Below are 20839 nucleotides of genomic sequence, written 5' to 3'. Positions count from 1 at the left end.
GATTCTGATAATTCACCACTGATTTCTACCACAGCACTGCAATGTATTGGTGTTTCGCAGGGACACTGGTAGTAAAACTAACCCATTGCTCAGGACTCAAAAGTCTTTATGGGCACCAAAAGAGTGGACTTCCAGGAACAACCAGAGAGGAGACGATGTGTAATGTAATTCACAGCCTTGGACCATTAACTCCTGTGCCATTATCTTTTATACTGCTCTAGGCCAACAGGGGCTTTGCTGTTAGCGCCTTTACCATGGAACATTTTCTACCAATATACTTAACATACTTAATGGCGGTTTTATTTGTACATAAAATGCCAGTATTGTGTAGAAAACTGTCACATGGAATTTTGCACAAAGTTTTCAGACTGTCATGGCAGCGATGGGCTTTGTTCACATTGCAGATTCTTTACACTGTCTCCACCTGATGGTTTCTCTGGTGTCTAGGATCAACACAGGTAGATACGGGTCATCAAATTGCTGTGTGCTGATTCATAGGCAGGCTAGCAGGAGTTAATCTCTGCTGGTCTGCTTGTTAGGTTCCTTTGGTCACATGTGATGGGAAAGCCTATCACATCTGCTCCCATCCTATTTAAGCTGGATTAAACCTTCCACCCATGCTAGCTATAGTTTCTGCGTTTGTCTGTGTGGTGTGATGTCCCAGAATCTTTGGTGAAAGTTGTGCTCTTTGCTTGTAGCGGTTGTGGAGTGTACCCCTGTTGTTTTGTAGTTTCCTTCCTCCTTTAGTTTCCTCCTGAATCTCTTATTGTCTTTACCAATGTGTATGGGTACTGTGTGACAGAGTTTTCTTTTTTCCCTTGTCTGTCTATTTCTGCAACTTTTCATTACACTCATTTCCCGTCCCTCACTCGGGGAAGGGGAAACAGATCAGGACTGGTAAGTAGCAGGGCCAGGAAGGAGACTCCCGCATCCCCACCATTAGGAGTATCCTTGACAATAGGGATAGCATAGGGCCCCATAGCTTGAGGGACAGCTTAGGAGCCCCGGTTCCCAGATTCATTGTGACAAAAACAATATGGCAATGTCAAGGGGGAACATTTTCGTCTATGGGGCTTCATGAACATCACTGCTTTCTATATACAGTACCAGAATTTTTGAAATTACTCCCACCCATCTACTACCACCCACTTGAATCCAATGGGACATTTTTTGGGCTTGCAGGACTTTCCCACTGTCCTGTAAAGTCGGTGGCATGTCACGCTTTCAATTCTATGTGTGTATTTAGAATACAGATACGGTTGAATATAGTAGTACTGTCATTTAAAGCTTAGAAATTGCCGAACACCAGTGTAAGGTTCACATGACCAGTTAACCAATTGCTTTTCAACCATCCATTTTTGTTTCATTTGTAAAGGATCACTTTTTTGCTTACTGGATCGGTTTCAAATAGACGATAAATAGCAATCCGGTAACGGATCCGTATTCCATAGACTCCCGTGTTAAAAAAAACATCATGCAAAAATCAATTTTTTCAAAATGGGCAAAAAAAAATGTGGGTTTGCACAACTTTTCACCAACATATCCATTCTAACGGATGATTACTGGACAAGTGAACTTGGCCTAAGATGTAGATTTGCATTCATCAGAGACAAGTAGCCGGTTTTTGGCAGATGTAGTCTATTGTTTTGTCGCAATCCAAGTCGTTCCATATTCCCGTTATCATCTCAGTGCAGTGTTCACGTTGTGCGAAATTATTGGGTTCACCACTATTCCAGTTACTGTAAAGAAAAATATGACAAAGCCTGGTAAAGAGGACATGTGGAATATACCACAGTACAAGTGCATCTCAATAAATTAGGATATCATCAAAAAGTTAATTTATTTCAGTAATTAAATACAAAAAGGGATTTATTTATGTTAATGTTGATGATTATGGTTATAGCCAATGAAAACCTAAAAGTCATTATCTCAGAAAATTAGAATAATTACCACAAAACACCTGCAAAGGCTTCCTAAGTGTTAAAAATGGTACCTTAGCATGGTACAGTAGGCTACACAATCATGGGGAAGACTGTTAACTTGACAGATTTCCAGAAGACAGTCATTAACACACTCCACAAGCAGGGTAAGCCACAAATGATCATTACTAAAGAAGCTGGCTGTTCACTGAGTGATGTATCCAAGCATATTAATGGAAAGTTGAGTAGAAGGAAAAAGTGTGGTAGATAAAGGTGCACAAGCAACCAGGATAATCGCAACCTTAATAGAATTATTAAATAAAGGTCATTCAAAAATGTGGGGGAGATTCACAGGGAGTGGACTGCTGCTGGAGTCAGTGCTTCAAGAGCCACCACAGGGAAAAAGCACATCATCAGTGGGCACTACTTTTTTCCCTGTAACGAGGTGTCATCAGGGATGGTGATACTAAGCAGGGTGAGTAACAGAAGCACCGCCCCATAGCTTCTATCACCACCCTAAAACGAATCATCATCAGGGGGTGGTGCAGGTATCACTTACATTGCTTACATCACTGTCCCCTGATGACAACTCATTTCAGGGAAAGAGGAGGCGATGCCTGATGCAAGAACTGTGGAGGCAAAAAATGAGGGGACACAACAAGTGAGGCAGTCACTGATTTGCAGGTCTCAGAAAATCATGAAAACAAAAGTTGTTTAGATTTTTTTCAAAACCCAATAGTATAGGGGCTGAAACTGCAGTCACTATTTCACAGCTTCTATCACCCTTTCTGAAAAAGGATGTCATCAGTGGGCGGCGCTGTGGTCTCTTACCACAGCTTCTGTCACCACCATTCCTTAATGATGTCCTGGTTCAGTAGTGGATATTAGTGACCACATCTTCAGTGGCTGCCCCCTCTCTTCTTCTGTTCCCGGCCGCCAGCATCTTCAGTCGCTGGTGTCACAATTAAGGCCCCGTCACACACAGAGATAAATCTTTGGCAGATCTGTGGTTGCAGTGAAATCATGGACATATTGTTCCATTTGTACACAGCCACAAACCTGGCACTGATTGTCCACAATTTCAATGCAACCACAGATCTGCCGCAGATGTATCTATGTGTGTGACAGGGCCTTAATACTTCTGATACCACTGCATCTTTCCCTGTAACGAGGTGTCATCAGGGATGACGATGCTAAGCACGGTGAGTGTCGAAGCACCACCCCACAGCTTCTATCACCTCCCTAAAATGAATCATCATCAGGGAGTGACGCTGATGTCACTTACACTGCTTTTATCATCGTCCTCTGATGACAACTCATTTCAAGGAAAGACGCAACGGTATCTGACACAGTAAGGCTATGTGCCCACATAGCGTATTTTCATGCAGTTACGCTGCGATCTGCACCGCAGCGTAACTGCATGCGTCCTGCGTCCCCAGCACAATCTATGAAGATTGTGCCTAATCCATGCCCACGTGGCGTATTAGAACGCAGCGCTTCAGCTGCTGCCGAAGCGCTGCATTCTAAGAAGTGACATGTCACTTCTTTCGTGCGCTTTGCATGCAGCCCCCGCTCTGTCTATGGGAGGGGCTGCATCCAGAGCACATGAAATCAACTTTTCATTACGGACTGTTTCTGCAGCGATTTGAAGCGCGCGTGTGCTGTTCAAATCGCTGCAGAAATGTCTGCAGGGACAGAACGCGACGTGGGCACATAGCCTAACTGTGGAGGCAATGAATAAGGGGACAGAAAAAGTGAGGAGGTTACTAAAATTACAGGTCTCAGAAAATTCTGAAAAAAAAAATGATTGACGTTAGGATTTAAAAAACAAAAACCACAATAATATATTAAAAGAAATTGTTGAATTGGGGTATTGCCTTAAAGGGGTATTCCCATCTCCAAGATCCTATGTAGTAGGATAATAATAAGAATTTTAGCAAATACCTCCAATTGGAAATGTAGTATAGTTCTTTTGATTCACTCTGTTGCTTACCTCATGTTCAAGGCATTGCAGGACCTTAGGTATCCATGGTTACTACCACTCATATAGTCACAGTTAATTAGTTAGTTAGCTGTTAGTGGACGTAACCATGGATACCTAAGGTCCTGCAATGCCCTGAACATGAGGTAAGTGACAAAGTGAATCAGGAGAACTATATTACATTTCTAATTGGAGGTATTTGCGAATATTCTTAACATTACACCTACAACATATTAGGATACGAATACCCCTTTAATTGTTGTCTCCTGAAGAAGGAAAAAGCGCAAAATCTAAAAAAACCCTGTAAATATATCTGTATATGGAGCATGTGCACTCATCACTCACGTGTACACGGCGATTGTTCCATCAACCCAAAGCCAAGTGTTTAAATTGCCCCTCTTGAGCCCGATCCAAAATCTCTTATTGCCAGTTAATTGACGCACTGCATCCTAGGGAAAAAGGTGATGAATCTTAGAAACAAAAAAATTCTTTACTAATTGTCGACAATTTTGACAAATAATTTTTGATGAGTAGTAATAAAATATTATCTGTCAATGATTTAAAGGTACAGTGACACTTTACGTTATTGTTGTGTCTCATTTCATTGCCATAATGTTCTAAAAAAATGCTGGAAAAGTGCAGTAGTATTGCATTAATCAAAGCAAAAACTGCAGTCTATCTGATATGGATAAGTACAGGTTAAGACCCACACAACATAATAGTATTACCCTCCCAAAATCTGTGATGTTCCTTGTGATACTATAAGTGGCATAAATGCCTCATACAGCACCAGAGAAGCCCCAGTGTATAAATACCCCAATAATCCCTAGAGACAGATACCCCATGGTGTCATAGAGGCCTATACGGCACCAAAGAAGCTCCATAGTGTCATAAATATGACTCGCCCACCCCAGGGCTATGGGACACCCGGTGCCGGGCCGGACTAGTCCGGTGGTAGTCAGTGGTGGCTGGGCCCGGCTCCGTGGCCCTGGTGGGTGTCAGTAGAATATGTGGCTTGCTTGTTAAGGGTTGTGTTCGTGACGCCACCTGTGGTATGCGGCTAATAAGCCGCCGCTGCTGTGTGAGGCCTCCGGGCTGATGTTATGGCAGCAATGATAGTACTGCTCCCCACAGGTGGAGCAATGCCCGGGGCACAGTTGGTGCTTGTAAATGTCTATGCAGCGGAAATAACAGAGACCACTTCAAGGGCGCAGTTCAAGTTCTTTACTCACAGTTCTTGTCACAGCTGTAGGGATCCTCAGACTGCTGGGACCACTGTCAGGGACCTCCGCCGTTTCTGGGTGATTCAGAGAGTAAAAGCCGGTGCCCTTCTCTTAGTGTCTCTTTCTTCTGCTGTCTTCCTTAGCCTTGCCTTTGTTAGGATAGACCTGGCTTGGCCTCCACTACAGCCTCCAGGCTGGGGGGTCACCTGTCGGCTGATTACCCCTTTTCTGGAAGTCTGCTATGGGTTCTGGCCCTGGGAGCTTACAACGTTCCCTGGGCCTCGGTTTTTACTGTTTGGAGATTGTCTTTGCACTCCTCCAGTCTCTAGGGACCGTCCCCTGTCGCAGCTTAATCACTCCACCGATGTCAATGTGGAACAGGCCACCGCAGCCTGCAACTACCCGTGGCGCCTCTAGGCCCTCGCTTCGGTACCTATCAAGGACTGCTCGTGGTACCTCCAGGACTACCCGCGGCCCTGCGACTCCTGCTGTTCCTACGTGGTGTCACCTGGACCTCTGGGTCCCAGGATCTTCACCAGGAAGCGTCTCTTTCAGTTCCTCTGCTCCTGGCTGACTTGGAGCTTTCTTTCCTTCTTTCTTTCTTTTCTTTCTCTTCCTTGCCTGCCTCCAGCAGGCCTCCTCCTCCCTCCTTTCTCTCGTTCTTGTTCTCCAACTACATGCTGGCTCTTCACCCTTGCTCTCCCTGAGGTAGACTGAAACTAACTTGACCTTCCTTTCTCTATCTGCTCTCTGGTGGCTCCTCCCACCTCCCCAGTTGCTAAGCTACCTCCCTATGGGAGCAGGGATGGGTCTTACAGCCCCTCTCAGCATGCAGCATGGGAGGGTTGCCTGCCACTTTCCCTGGTCCCAGTATGTACCTAACAATGGGTGTAGTGTGGATTTACCAGGGGACTGGAGTTCACTCTCTTCCTCTCCCAGAATGGGGCATCACACCGCTGGTGGGGTGCAATGACCTGTGGCGACGGAAGCCTCAGGGGCGCCACAAATACCCTTATAATCCCCAGAGACAGATACACCATTGTGTCATAGAGGTCCATACAGCCATAGAGAAGCCCACAGTGTATAAATACCCCAATAATCCCCAAAGACAGATACCCCATACTGTCATAAAGGCCCACAGAGCTCCAGAGAAGCCCCATGGTGTGTAAATACCCCAATAATCCATAGCGACAGATACCCCATGGTGTCATAGAGGCCCATACAGCCCTAGAGAAGCCCCATAGTGTCATAAATACCCCAATAATCCCCAGCAACAGATACATCATGGTGTCATAGTGACCCATACAGCACCAGAGAAGCCCCATAGTGTATAAATATGTCGCGGGCGGAGAAGGGGACGCTGCGCTCTCCCACTGCTCGGGTCCGGCTGCTGGTGCTGGAGCGAGCGAGCGGTGGGCCGGATCCCGGGGACTCGAGCGGCGCTCCTCGCCCATGAGTGAAAAGGGTTAGGATTGATTGTGGGGGATTTAGTTATTGTCCGTGACACCACCCACGGTTGTGGTGATATTGGTGACACCACCGCTGCTCTGGACGGGGATCCCGGGAGCGGTGACAGGGAGCAGCTTTGTTGTTAGTTCTCCCCTCCGTGGGTAGGGGGTTGGTTGTCCCGGGGCCTGGTGATGGGGTAGGGATGGATGGCAGGCGGGTTACAGGGCCTGGTGAGGTGCAGGGTCGCGGGGGCAGCGCTGTGCCGCACGGCACGGTGGTACTCACTCAGCCAATGATGAGGACACAGTTCTCGGTAAAACACACGGCTGGATGGACGGGTCCCACAGACGGCTGCGGTGTTGTTTCTCCCGGCAGGTTGGTGATAACTGCCTTTCCCTGCACCTATGTACGGTAAACGGTTCCAATGGGTTCCCACCGATAACCCGCTCCCCAGCTTGGATATGGGCCGGAGGAGCCCCTTTTGCCCGCAGGCTCTGGCCCTGGGAAATGGTTGCCTTGGCGGTGGCGGTGTCTCCCTCGCTTGGTTGGACTGTTGCCTTCTGTCGGGACTTGGCTGCTGGGAAACTCAGGAGGTTCCCTTCACTAACGAATTTGGCAAATTCACGGCGACTCCTAGCCTTGCCGGGGTCCGCAAGCCCCTGCCAGATGGTGCTGACTTCTCTTTGTGTACCGGTCCGGTACCGCCGGGCCACCGCCCGTCCACGGTCCTTACGATAGACTCCGATAGGCCACTCCTGAAGACGGTCACCACCGTCTACCAACCTTGCTGATCCGTCCGGGCCACACACCCGGACCAACTTCAGGCTGCTTAACTGCCACTTTTTCCTTCCTCTCACTTTCCACTCAAAATCTAATCTGCCTGGTTTTCCCGCCTCCAGGACTGTGAACTCCTCGGTTGGCGGGGCCAACCGCCTGGCCCAGCCCCCTGGTGTGATCATCAGCCCCTGGAGGAAGGCAACAAGGGTTTTGTCTGACTTCGGTGTGCCTGACCGGGAGTGTGGGGTGTGTGGGTGTTGTTCTCTGTGGCCCCTGGCTTGTCCAGGGCACCACAAATACTCCAATAATCCCCTGCAACAGATACCCAATGGTGTCATAGAGGCCCATACAGCCATAGAGAAGCCCTATAGTGCCACAAATACCCCAATAATCCCCAGCGACAGATACCCCATGGTGTCATAGAGGCCTATACAGCCCTAGAGAAGCCCCATAGTGTCATAAATACCCCAATAATCCCCAGCAACAGATACCTCATGGTGTCATAGTGACCCATACAGCACCAGAGAAGCCCCATAGTATATAAATACCCCAATAATCCCCTGCAACAGATACCCAATAGTGTCATAGAGGCCCATACAGCCATAGAGAAGCCCCATAATGTCATAAATACCCCAATAATCCCCAATAACAAATACCCCATGGTGTCATAGAGGCCCATACAGCCCTAGAGAAGCCCCATAGTGCCATAAATACCCCAATAATCCCCAGCAACAGATACCCCAAGGTGTCATAGTGACCCATACAGCACCAGAGAAGCCTCATAGTAGATAAATACCCCAATAATCCTCAGAGACAGATACCTCATGGCGTCATAGAGGCCCATACGGCACCAAAGAAGCTCCATAGTGTCATAAATACCCTTATAATCCCCAGAGACAGATACACCATTGTGTCATAGAGGTCCATACAGCCATAGAGAAGCCCATAGTGTATAAATACCCGAATAATCCCCAAAAACAGATACCCCATACTGTCATAAAGGCCCACAGAGCTCCAGAGAAGCCTCATGGTGTGTAAATACCCCAATAATCCCTAGCGACAAATACCCCATGGTGTCATAGAGGCCTATACAGCCCTAGAGAAGCCCCATAGTGTCATAAATACCCCAATAATCCCCAGCAACAGATACCTCATGGTGTCATAGTGACCCATACAGCACCAGAGAAGCCCCATAGTATATAAATACCCCAATAATCCCCTGCAACAGATACCCAATAGTGTCATAGAGGCCCATACAGCCCTAGAGAAGCCCCATAATGTCATAAATACCCCAATAATCCCCAGCGACAGATACCCCAAGGTGTCATAGAGGCCCATACAGCACCAGAGAAGCCTCATAGTGGATAAATACCCCAATATTGCCTAGAGACAGATACCCCATGGTGTCATAGAGGCCCCTACAGCACCAGCAAAGCCCCATAGTGTCATAGATGTTTCCATCCAGTGGCAGAGATGCTCAATAGTGTTATAGAGGCCTCACAGCACCAGAGAATTCCCATAGTGTCAAAAAATGCTCCCATACAGTGGCAGAAAAGCCCCATAATAACATACAGTTAGGTCCAGAAATCTTTGGACAGTGACACAATTTTCGCGAGTTGGGCTCTGCATGCCACCACATTGGATTTGAAATGAAATCTCTACAACAGAATTCAAGTGCAGATTGTAACGTTTAATTTGAAGGTTTGAATAAAAATATCTGATAGAAATTGTAGGAATTGTCACATTTCTTTACAAACGCTCTACATTTTAGGAGGTCAAAAGTAATTGGATAAATAAACCAAACCCAAAAAAAAAATTTTTATTTTTAATATTTTGTTGCGAATCCTTTGGAGGCAATCACTGCCTTAAGTCTGGAACCCATGGACATCACCAAACGCTGGGTTTCCTCCTTCTTAATGCTTTGCCAGGCTTTTACAGCCGCAGCCTTCAGGTCTTGCTTGTTTGTGGGTCTTTCCGTCTTAAGTCTGGATTTGAGCAAGTGAAATGCATGCTCAATTGGGTTAAGATCTGGTGATTGACTTGGCCATTGCAGAATGTTCCACTTTCTTGCACTCATGAACGCCTGGGTAGCTTTGGCTGTATGCTTGGGGTCATTGTCCATCTGTACTATGAAGCGCCGTCCGATCAACTTTGCGGCATTTGGCTGAATCTGGGCTGAAAGTATATCCCGGTACACTTCAGAATTAATCCGGCTACTCTTGTCTGCTGTTATGTCATCAATAAACACAAGTGACCCAGTGCCATTGAAAGCCATGCATGCCCATGCCATCACGTTGCCTCCACCATGTTTTACAGAGGATGTGGTGTGCCTTGGATCATGTGCCGTTCCCTTTCTTCTCCAAACTTTTTTCTTCCCATCATTCTGGTACAGGTTGATCTTTGTCTCATCTGTCCATAGAATACTTTTCCAGAACTGAGCTGGCTTCATGAGGTGTTTTTCAGCAAATTTAACTCTGGCCTGTCTATTTTTGGAATTGATGAATGGTTTGCATCTAGATGTGAACCCTTTGTATTTACTTTCATGGAGTCTTCTCTTTACTGTTGACTTAGAGACAGATACACCTACTTCACTGAGAGTGTTCTGGACTTCAGTTGATGTTGTGAACGGGTTCTTCTTCACCAAAGAAAGTATGCGGCGATCATCCACCACTGTTGTCATCCGTGGACGCCCAGGCCTTTTTGAGTTCCCAAGCTCACGAGTCAATTCCTTTTTTCTCAGAATGTACCCGACTGTTGATTTTGCTACTCCAAGCATGTCTGCTATCTCTCTGATGGATTTTTTCTTTTTTTTCAGCCTCAGGATGTTCTGCTTCACCTCAATTGAGAGTTCCTTAGACCGCATGTTGTCTGGTCACAGCAACAGCTTCCAAATGCAAAACCACACACCTGTAATCAACCCCAGACCTTTTAAGTACTTCATTGATTACAGGTTAACGAGGGAGACGCCTTCAGAGTTAATTGCAGCCCTTAGAGTCCCTTGTCCAATTACTTTTGGTCCCTTGAAAAAGAGGAGGCTATGCATTACAGAGCTATTATTCCTAAACCCTTTCTCCGATTTGGATGTGCAAACTCTCATATTGCAGCTGGGAGTGTGCACTTTCAGCCCATATTATATATATAATTGTATTTCTGAACATGTTTTTGTAAACAGCTAAAATAACAAAACTTGTGTCACTGTCCAAATATTTCTGGACCTAACTGTAGATGCCCAATAGTGACATAAATGCCCCATAGTGTTATAGAGGCCTTATACAGCACCAGAAAATCTTCGTAAAGTCATAAATGCCACATATAGTGCATAAATTCGGCATTAATTCATACCTCCCAACTTTTAAAGAAGGAAAAGAGGGACAAAGTTTGCGGCGCGCGTATCGCGCCGCGGCAAATTTTTAGGCCACGCCCCCTAACCACACCCATTTCACAGTCATGCCCATATCCACTCCCCATCCACACCCATTCAGCATGGACACGCAGGCAGCCGGCGGGCCTCCAGCACGGACACGCAGGCAGCCGGCGGGCCTCCAGCACGGACACGCAGGCAGCCGGCGGGCCTCCAGCACGGACACGCAGGCAGCCGGCGGGCCTCCAGCACGGACACGCAGGCAGCCGGCGGGCCTCCAGCACGGACACGCAGGCAGCCGGCGGGCCTCCAGCACGGACACGCAGGCAGCCGGCGGGCCTCCAGCACGGACACGCAGGCAGCCGGCGGGCCTCCAGCACGGACACGCAGGCAGCCGGCGGGCCTCCAGCACGGACACGCAGGCAGCCGGCGGGCCTCCAGCACGGACACGCAGGCAGCCGGCGGGCCTCCAGCACGGACACGCAGGCAGCCGGCGGGCCTCCAGCACAGACAGGCAGCGGGGGGCGCCTGCACAGACAGGTGGCGGGCCGCCGCACAGAGAGGCACGGGCCGACCGCACAAAGAGGCGGCCTGAACAGAGAGGCAGCCGGTCGCCTTCACAGACAGGCGGCCGGCCACCCGCACAGACAGGCGGCGGGCGGCGCCCGCACAGACAGGCGGCAGGGGGGCGCCCGCACAGACAGGCGGCAGGGGGCGCCCGCAGACAGGCGGCGGGGGGCGCCCGCACACACAGGCGGCGGGGGCGCCCGCACAGACAGGCGGCAGGGGGGCGCCCGCACAGACAGGCGGCAGGGGGGCGCCCGCACAGACAGGCGGCAGGGGGGTGCCCGCACAGACAGGTGGCGGGCCGACCGCACAGACAGGCTCCGGCCGGGGGTGAGGGGGGAGGGAGGAAAATTAGCGCTGGGGAGATTCGTTTACTGTACCAGCAGCAGCACAGGCAGCGCTCCTCTCTATGCCACGTCTACTAGGATGGTAGGAGGGAAAAGCAGGGAGGCGGAGAGAGAGTGGGTGGGCGGAGCCCGGGAGCCGGCCGTCCCGCCCGTGGCAACGGGACAAACAACGTAAAGCGTGAAAGTCCCGCTGTATCCGGGACGGTTGGGAGGTATGCAGCATGTTAGAATGTGTATATAAGATCCCACTGGTGGTGGCCGCAGCTTATAGGCCCCAAATCTGGTGACAGGTTCCCTTTAAAGTGAACCTGTCAGGTGCAATATGCACTCAGAGCCAGGAGCAGTTCTGGGTACATATTGCTAATCCCTGCCTAACCGTCCCTGTATACACCAGCATAGATAAAGAGATCAAGAACAAATATTTTTAAAGATCTTATATCTTATGCTAATGAGCGCGGGGACTAGTCACAAGGGTGTTACTTCACTTGGCTAGTCGGCTCGCATAGCATGTTAGCATGTTATTACGCCCCTGTGTGAGTACTAACACGCTATGTGAGCCGACTAGCCAAGTGAAGTAACGCCCTTGGGACTAGTCCCTGCGCTAATTAGCATAAGATATAAGCTCTTTAAAAATACTTTTTCTATAGATGCCTTTATCTATGCTAGTGTATACAGGGACAGTTAGGGAGGGAATAGCAATATACACCCAGAACTGCTCCTGGCTCTGAGTGCAGATTGCACCTGATAGGTTCCCTTTAAAGCAGACCTGGGCAAGGGGCGGCCCGCGGGCCACATCCGGCCCGCCTGCTCTCTGTGACCGGCCCGCCCGTCTTCAGCCGGTGCAGTGGAGCCGGGCTGCAGCGTGCCGAGCAGGGAGAGATCCTGTGCAGGTCCGCACAGTCAGTGCAGGAGAAGGAGCAGCACAGCAGAGCAGACGGAATAATTCATCTTCCAGGACCTGCGATGATGTCACGCCCATGTGACTGTGTGGGAGGAGACACAGGATGCCGGGCAGAAAGCAAGAGAAATGAATCCTGAAGGAGATGTGGACACATGATGACTGGTAATAAGAAAAGAGGGGACATGAGGGGGAGGGGGGCTGCAGGGTGAGTGCATATGAGGGAAGATGGAGTTGCAGGGTGAGTGGCATATGAGGGCTGCAGACTGACAGAAGGATGTGAAGGGGTGCAGAGTGTTTGAGAGGGGTAAGTTGGGGTACAGGCAGGGTGAGATATGTGGGCAGGGTGTGTGACATATGGGGGTGTAGTGTGTGTGATATGGGGGTGCAGGCTGTATGGGGTGTAGTGTGTGTGATATGGGGGTGCAGGCTGTATGGGGTGTAGTGTGTGTGATATGGGGGTGCAGGTGTAGTATATTACAGGTGTGCTATATGGAGGTGTATATAGTGGTGTAGTATATGGGGGTATAGTGATGTAGTATATTACAGGTGTGCTATATGGAGGTGTAGTATATTACAGGTGTGCTATATGGAGGCGTATATTACAGGTGTGCTATATGGAGGTGTATATTACAGGTGTGCTCTATGGAGGTGTAGTATATTACAGGTGTGCTATATGGAGGTGTAGTATATTACAGGTGTGATATATGGAGGTGTAGTATATTACAGGTGTGCTATATGGAGGTGTAGTATATTACAAGTGTGCTATATGGAGGTGTAGTATATTACAGGTGTGCTATATGGAGGCGTATATTACTGGTGTGCTATATGGAGGTGTATATTACAGGTGTGCTCTATGGAGGTGTAGTATATTACAGGTGTGCTCTATGGAGGTGTAGTATATTACAGGTGTGCTATATGGAGGTGTAGTATATTACAGGTGTGCTATATGGAGGTGTAGTATATTACAGGTGTGCTATATGGAGGCGTATATTACTGGTGTGCTATATGGAGGTGTATATTACAGGTGTGCTCTATGGAGGTGTAGTATATTACAGGTGTGCTCTATGGAGGTGTAGTATATTACAGGTGTGCTATATGGAGGTGTAGTATATTACAGGTGTGCTATATAGGGGTGTAGTGATGTAGTATATTACAGGTGTGCTATATGGAGGTGTAGTATATTACAGGTGTGCTATATTGAGGTGTAGTATATTGCAGGTGTGCTATATGGAGGTGTAGTATATTGCAGGTGTAGTATATGGGGTGTAGTGATGTAGTATATTACAGGTGTATGTAGGGGTGTAGTGATGTAGTATATTACAGGTGTATATAGGGGTGTAGTGATGTAGTATATTACAAGTGTGCTATATGGAGGTGTAGTATATTACAGGTGTGCTATATGGAGGCGTATATTACTGGTGTGCTATATGGAGGTGTATATTACAGGTGTGCTCTATGGAGGTGTAGTATATTACAGGTGTGCTCTATGGAGGTGTAGTATATTACAGGTGTGCTATATGGAGGTGTAGTATATTACAGGTGTGCTATATAGGGGTGTAGTGATGTAGTATATTACAGGTGTGCTATATGGAGGTGTAGTATATTACAGGTGTGCTATATTGAGGTGTAGTATATTGCAGGTGTGCTATATGGAGGTGTAGTATATTGCAGGTGTAGTATATGGGGTGTAGTGATGTAGTATATTACAGGTGTATATAGGGGTGTAGTGATGTAGTATATTACAGGTGTATATAGGGGTGTAGTGATGTAGCATATTACAGGTGTATATAGGGGTGTAGTGATGTAGTATATTACAGGTGTATATAGGGGTGTAGTGATGTAGTATATTACAGGTGTATATAGGGGTGTAGTGATGTAGTATATTACAGGTGTGCTATATAGTGGTGTAGTGATGTAGTATATTACAGGTGTGCTATATGGAGGTGTACTATATTACAGGTGTAGTATATGGGGTGTAATGATGTAGTATATCGGAGGTGTATTATATAGTGGTGTAGTATAATACAGGTGTATATGGGGGTGTAGTATATTACAGGTATATGGAGGGAGTGTAGTATAATACAGGTATAGTATATAGGGGTGTAGTGATGTAGTTTATTACAGGTGTAGTATATGGAGGGGGTGTAGTGATGTAGTATAATACAGGTGTAGTATATGGAGGGGGTGTAGTGATGTAGTATATTGGGTAGAATTGAGGTAATTATATTAGTCCGGCCCTCTAAACCAATCCCAATTTCTCATGCGGCCCCATGGGAAAATTAATTGCCCACCCCTGCTTTAAAGGGAACCTGTCACCAGAAATTTAGCAAAAAAAATAAAAGATTCCCCTTCTGCAGCTCCTGGGCTGCATTCTGGAAAGGTTCCTGTTGCTATTGTGCCCCCTTTGAGACCTAAAAAAATACTTTATGAAGTCTTACCTTTTTGTATGCAAATCTGTTTTTATGGTCACGGGGGCGGGCTGCCTGGCGTCCGTTATTCCCCCTCCTGCCGCTGTACGCCGTCCCCCATTGCTCATTTCCATACACAAGGACGCCTTCCTCATGTAACTGTCCTCCTGAAGTTTTGTGCATGCCCAGTGCCACTCTCGCCGGACTGAGCACTGTGCAAAGTGTGAACGCTTTTGAGGTGATTGCGCAGGCGCGAGATTATGGGCGGCGCTGTGATTGTCATCAGCAAAGTCATCCAAGTACCCGCCCATAATCTCGTGCCCCCGCTTCTCACTCTGCCTCCACCGTTATGCGCAAGCACTGGCCATATGAACCATGTTACCTATTACCATGGGCGCGAGATTATGGGCGGCGCTGTGATTGTCATCAGCAAAGTCATCCAAGTACCCGCCCATAATCTCGTGCAAGCAGTAATAGGTAACATGGTTCATATGGCCAGCACGTGCGCATAACGGTGGAGTCAGAGGGAAAAGTGCGGGCACGAGATTATGGGCGGGTACTTGGTTAACGCTGCTGATGACAATCACAGCGCCGCCCATAATCTCGCGCCTGCGCAATCACCTCAAAAGCGTTCACATGCGCAAAACTTTGGGAGGACAGTTACATGAGGAACGCGTCCTTGTGTATGTAAATGAGCAATGGGGGACTGCGTAAAGCGGCAGGAGGGGGAATAACGGACGCCAGACAGCCCGCCCCCGTGACCATAAAAACACATTTGCATACAAAAAGGTAAGACTTCATAAAGTATTTTTGTAGGTCTCAAAGGGGGCACAATAGCAACAGGAACCTTTCTAGAAGCAGCCCAGGAGCTGCAGAGGGGAATCTTTTATTTTTATTGTGAAATTTCTGCTGACAGGTTCCCTTTAACTGGTAGGGGAGCCAGGATAAAGCAGAGCTGAAGCTGTTGGGCAGCTAGGACCCAGCAGCTCCACAGGCAGGAGACCACTGATCGTAAGCTAATAGAAGCCTGCAGATGTCACTCTGCATAGGTTATTGTCAGTGCTATCTGCAGGAGAGAGAAGTGCTGATTGCAGGGTCTTCTCCTCAGCTTCCTGATTCCCCCCGTGTGTCTGCAGCAGTGAGAAGCCACACACGGGGAGTCAGAGAACAGCTGCAGAGAAATGCAGGCTTCGGAGCTGGGGATGTCCGCTCTGGGGGAGGGGGGGTCGGCTCTGCTGCAGGGGGTGATTCATACCTCAGCAGCAGTCACAGGAGTTTCAAGGTGCGCGCTCGGCTCTGTAATGAATAGAAGGGAGAAACAGCGAGGCGGGGCTACAGTGGGTGGGCGGAGCACGGGACAAACAGCCTCACGGGCGGGACTTGGGATCAAAGGCTCAGAAGAGGGACTGTCCCGCTGTATCCGGGACGGTTGGGAGGTATGTTAATTGTTGCCCCTGAGTATATGCCAAATGTTTTCAAGTTGTTTCTTCTGTAGCGCCCGCTCCTCTGCCTCTCAGCTTCCTGTTTGTTCATGGATGTAAGGTACACTCTGTAAGATTGTCAGTGCAGACTGGCAGCACCTTCAATTCACACGTCCAAACTGTGCGCTCTTCCAAGCTGCAATCAGAAGCAAAGGTGACTGGCAACCTTGGCAATGAGTAGTACATCGTAGAATTAAAAAAAAAAAGCGGGTCTTGATAATAAAGAGAACGTTTAATGAGAGGTAAATTCAAAGTTACTTGTACTTACAAGCACTTTAAATCTTCCCCATTTAACAAAATGAGAAAACTCCTTTAAAGGAAGATAGTAAAGGTTTTTGCCCCCCCCCCCCATCTGAGAGCAGCATAATGTAGAGACAGAGACCCTGATTCCAGCAATGTGTCACTTACTGAACAGTTTGCTGTCATTTTGATAAAATCACTGTTTTTCTAGCAGTTATACAGAGCTCATGAACATGATGGACTACCTGCAGCACGCCAAGTAGTCCTGTAATCATAATCTACTGCAGATTAAACTGTGATTTTATCAAAACTACACTAAGCAGCCCAGTAAGTGACACATCGCTGGAATCAGGGTCTCTGCCCCTATGTTATGCTGCTCTTAGATTAGATGGCAAGCGAACCGAGATGTCATATCTTAAGATGCTGCTATAATATTGTATATTATAATTGGTCCAGATGATGAGACAGATTGTCTTGAAAGTTTGGACTATTATGATGCACTATGAGATTTTTTTGTAGTACTAGATGCCATATTGAAGGAATATCACTGCTTCTGCAGTATATAGCCTGACAGCATATATACATATAGTGGTGTGTTTTTTTCATATTATATTGAGAGTTTACTTTTAGCGTTGTGTTCCATTTTGGACAATCCCTTTTTAATTAAGAGTTTTTCCTACAATGAGCCTATCACATAATTTCCTTCTTTCACTTCCAGCAATCAGAAGTTCAATTTCCCTACAGTGCCACCACTGGAGAGATGAAGCACTGCACGGCACTCCTTAAAGGGGTGGTTCACTAGTTTCCAAGGCACATCGATATTATGTTGAGAAACAAGGTTTCTCTCAAATAAATTGTTTTGCCAATATGCCTGTGAGCGGCGCTATTTATTGTGGGCTGCTCATCCCCTTCGCGTGACCCCCGAGCTCCGTGACCTCTGATGCCCGGTGATGTCAGGTCAACTTTCAGTTGACCTGACATCACCACAGCCAGCCCCAGTCTCCCTGAGTGACTGGGCTGTGGGTGGTGTTTCATCGGTCAGCACGGCCCAGCGTCACAGCCCAGCATCTCCCGACTCTCTACTTTACTGCAGAGTACCGCAAGAAGGAGTGACGCTGGGCTGTGCTGAGCGCTGAAACTCCGCCCACAGCCCAGTCACTCAAGGAACACTGGGACCCGCCTCGTTGATGTCAGGTCAACTGGAAGTTGACGTGACATCACTGAACATTGGAGGTCACGGAGCCCAAGGGTCACGAAGAAGGGAATTTTGTTTACTTACCGTAAATTCCTTTTCTTCTAGCTCCAATTGGGAGACCCAGACAATTGGGTGTATAGCTACTGCCTCCGGAGGCCGCACAAAGTACTACACTTAAAAGTGTAAGGCCCCTCCCCTTCTGGCTATACACCCCCCCGTGGGAGCACGGGTCCCTCAGTTTTAGTGCAAAAGCAAGAAGGAGGAAAGCCAATAACTGTTTCAAAAACAAATTCAATCCGATAAACAATATCGGAGAACGTAACTTATCAACATGAACAACATGTGCACCCGAAAAACAAATACCCTAAGAAAAAACAGGGCGGGTGCTGGGTCTCCCAATTGGAGCTAGAAGAAAAGGAATTTACGGTAAGTAAACAAAATTCCCTTCTTCTTTTTCGCTCCTAATTGGGAGACCCAGACAATTGGGACGTCCAAAAGCAGTCCCTGGGTGGGTAAAAGAATACCTCGTGATCGGGCTGTCAGGCAGCCCTTTCTTACAGGTGGGCCACCGCCGCCTGCAGGACTTGTCTACCTAGGCTGGCATCCGCCGAAGCGTAGGTATGCACCTGATAATGCTTGGTAAAAGTGTGCAGACTCGACCAGGTAGCCGCCTGGCACACCTGCTGAGCCATAGCCTGATGCCGTAATGCCCAGGACGCACCCACGGCTCTGGTAGAATGGGCCTTCAGTCCAGAAGGAGTCGGAAGCCCAGCAGAACGGTAGGCGTGAAGAATTGGTTCCTTGATCCACCGCGCAAGGGTGGATTTGGAAGCTTGCGACCCTTTATGCTGACCAGCGACCAGGATAAAGAGTGCATCCGAACGGCGCAGAGGCGCCGTGCGGGAAATGTAGATCCTGAGTGCTCTCACCAGGTCCAACAGATGCAAACCCTTTTCAAATTGGTGAACTGGATGCGGACACAAAGATGGTAAAGTGATATCCTGATTGAGATGAAAGGAAGATACCACCTTGGGAAGAAACTCTGGAATTGGACGCAGTACTACCTTGTCTTGGTGAAACACCAGGAAGGGAGATTTGCAAGATAACGCCGCCAGCTCTGACACTCTCCGAAGAGACGTGACCGCCACCAGAAAAGCCACTTTCTGTGAAAGCCGAGAAAAGGAAATCTCCTTCATAGGCTCGAAAGGTGGCTTCTGGAGAGCAATTAGAACCTTGTTCAGATCCCAGGGTTCCAATGGCCGCTTGTAAGGGGGAACGATATGATAAACCCCTTGCAGGAACGTGCGTACCTTAGGAAGTCGCGCCAGGCGCTTCTGAAAGAATACGGATAGCGCAGAGACTTGTCCTTTAAGGGAGCTAAGCGACAAACCTTTTTCCAACCCAGACTGCAGGAAGGAAAGAAAAATAGGCAATGCAAATGGCCAGGGAGAAACTCCCTGAGCAGAGCACCAAGATAAGAATATCTTCCACGTTCTGTGGTAGATCTTGGCGGAGGATGGTTTCCTAGCCTGTCTCATCGTGGCAACAACATCATGAGATAAACCTGAGGTCCCTAGGATCCAGGACTCAATGGCCACACAGTCAGGTTCAGGGCCGCAGAATTCAGATGGAAAAACGGCCCTTGAGACAGCAAGTCTGGACGGCCTGGTAGCGCCCACGGTTGTCCTACCGTGAGATGCCACAGATCCGGGTACCACGACCTCCTTGGCCAGTCTGGAGCGACGAGAATGGCGCAACGGCAGTCGGACCTGATTTTGCGGAGCACTCTGGGCAACAATGCCAGAGGTGGGAACACATAATGTAGTCGGAACTGCGACCAATCCTGAACTAAGGCGTCTGCCGCCAGTTTTCCACGCCTGGGATGTGAACTGCGGATATGGTGGATGCTGTGTTTTCCACCCACGTCAGAATCCGCCGGACTTCTTGAAAGGCTTGCCGACTGCGTGTTCCCCCTTGGTGGTTGATGTACGCCACCGCTGTGGAATTGTCCGACTGAATCCGGATCTGCTTGCCCTCCAGCCACTGTTGGAAGGCTCGCAGAGCAAGATAGACTGCTCTGATTTCCAGAACATTGATCTGAAGGGTGGACTCTCTCTGAGTCCACGTACCCTGAGCCCTGTGGTGAAGAAACACTGCTCCCCACCCTGATAGGCTCGCATCTGTCGTGACCACCGCCCAGGATGGGGGTAGGAACGACTTTCCTTTTGACAATGAGGTGGGAAGAAGCCACCATCAGAGAGAGTCCTTGGCTGCCTGAGAGAGGGAGACATCCCTGTCGAGGGACGTCGACTTCCCGTCCCATTGGCGGAGAATGTCCCATTGTAGAGGGCGCAGATGAAACTGCGCGAAAGGGACTGCTTCCATTGCTGCCACCATCTTCCCTAGGAAATGCATGAGGCGCCTCAAGGAGTGGGACTGGTTCTGCAGGAGAGATTGCACCCCTGTCTGCAGAGAACACTGCTTGTCCAGTGGAAGCTTCACTATCGCTGAGAGAGTATGAAACTCCATGCCAAGATATGTTAGTGATTGGGTCGGGGTTAGATTTGACTTTGAAAAGTTGATAATCCACCCGAAACTCTGGAGAGTCTTCAGTGCCACGTCCAGACTGTGTTGGCATGCCTCTTGAGAGGGTGCCTTTATAAGTAGATCGTCCAAATACGGGATCACGGAGTGACCCTGCGAGTGCAGGACAGCTACTACTGCTGCCATGACCTTGGTGAAGACCCGAGGGGCTGTTGCCAGCCCGAAAGGTAACGCTACGAACTGCAGGTGTTCGCTTTCTATAACGAAGCGTAGAAAACGCTGATGCTCTGGCGCAATCGGCACGTGAAGATAAGCATCTTTGATGTCTATTGATGCTAAGAAATCTCCTTGAGACATTGAGGCTATGACGGAGCTTAGAGATTCCATCCGGAACCTCCTGGTCTTTACGTGTTTGTTGAGCCACTTTAGATCCAGGACGGGCCGAA

General features: G+C 48.5%; 1 protein-coding gene across 1 annotated transcript in view; it reads right to left on the bottom strand.

Annotated features, from left to right (window-relative positions):
* Window positions 1–1114: 1114 nt before the first annotated feature.
* Window positions 1115–20839, bottom strand: part of LOC142302707 (uncharacterized) — a 65229-nt gene continuing 45504 nt past the window's right edge. Inside the window, exons 11-12 of the mRNA XM_075343824.1 lie at window positions 4246–4349; window positions 1115–1739 (exon numbers count right to left, since the gene is read on the bottom strand). Coding sequence (XP_075199939.1) covers window positions 1604–1739; window positions 4246–4349 — 240 coding nt within the window. The 3' untranslated portion in view covers window positions 1115–1603. The remainder of the gene's footprint in view (window positions 1740–4245; window positions 4350–20839) is intronic.

Source organism: Anomaloglossus baeobatrachus, chromosome 4, assembly GCF_048569485.1.
Source record: "Anomaloglossus baeobatrachus isolate aAnoBae1 chromosome 4, aAnoBae1.hap1, whole genome shotgun sequence".
Lineage (NCBI taxonomy): Eukaryota > Metazoa > Chordata > Amphibia > Anura > Aromobatidae > Anomaloglossus > Anomaloglossus baeobatrachus.
The sequence above is the reverse complement of the archived record's forward strand: the minus strand, read 5'-3'. Positions and strand labels throughout refer to the sequence as shown.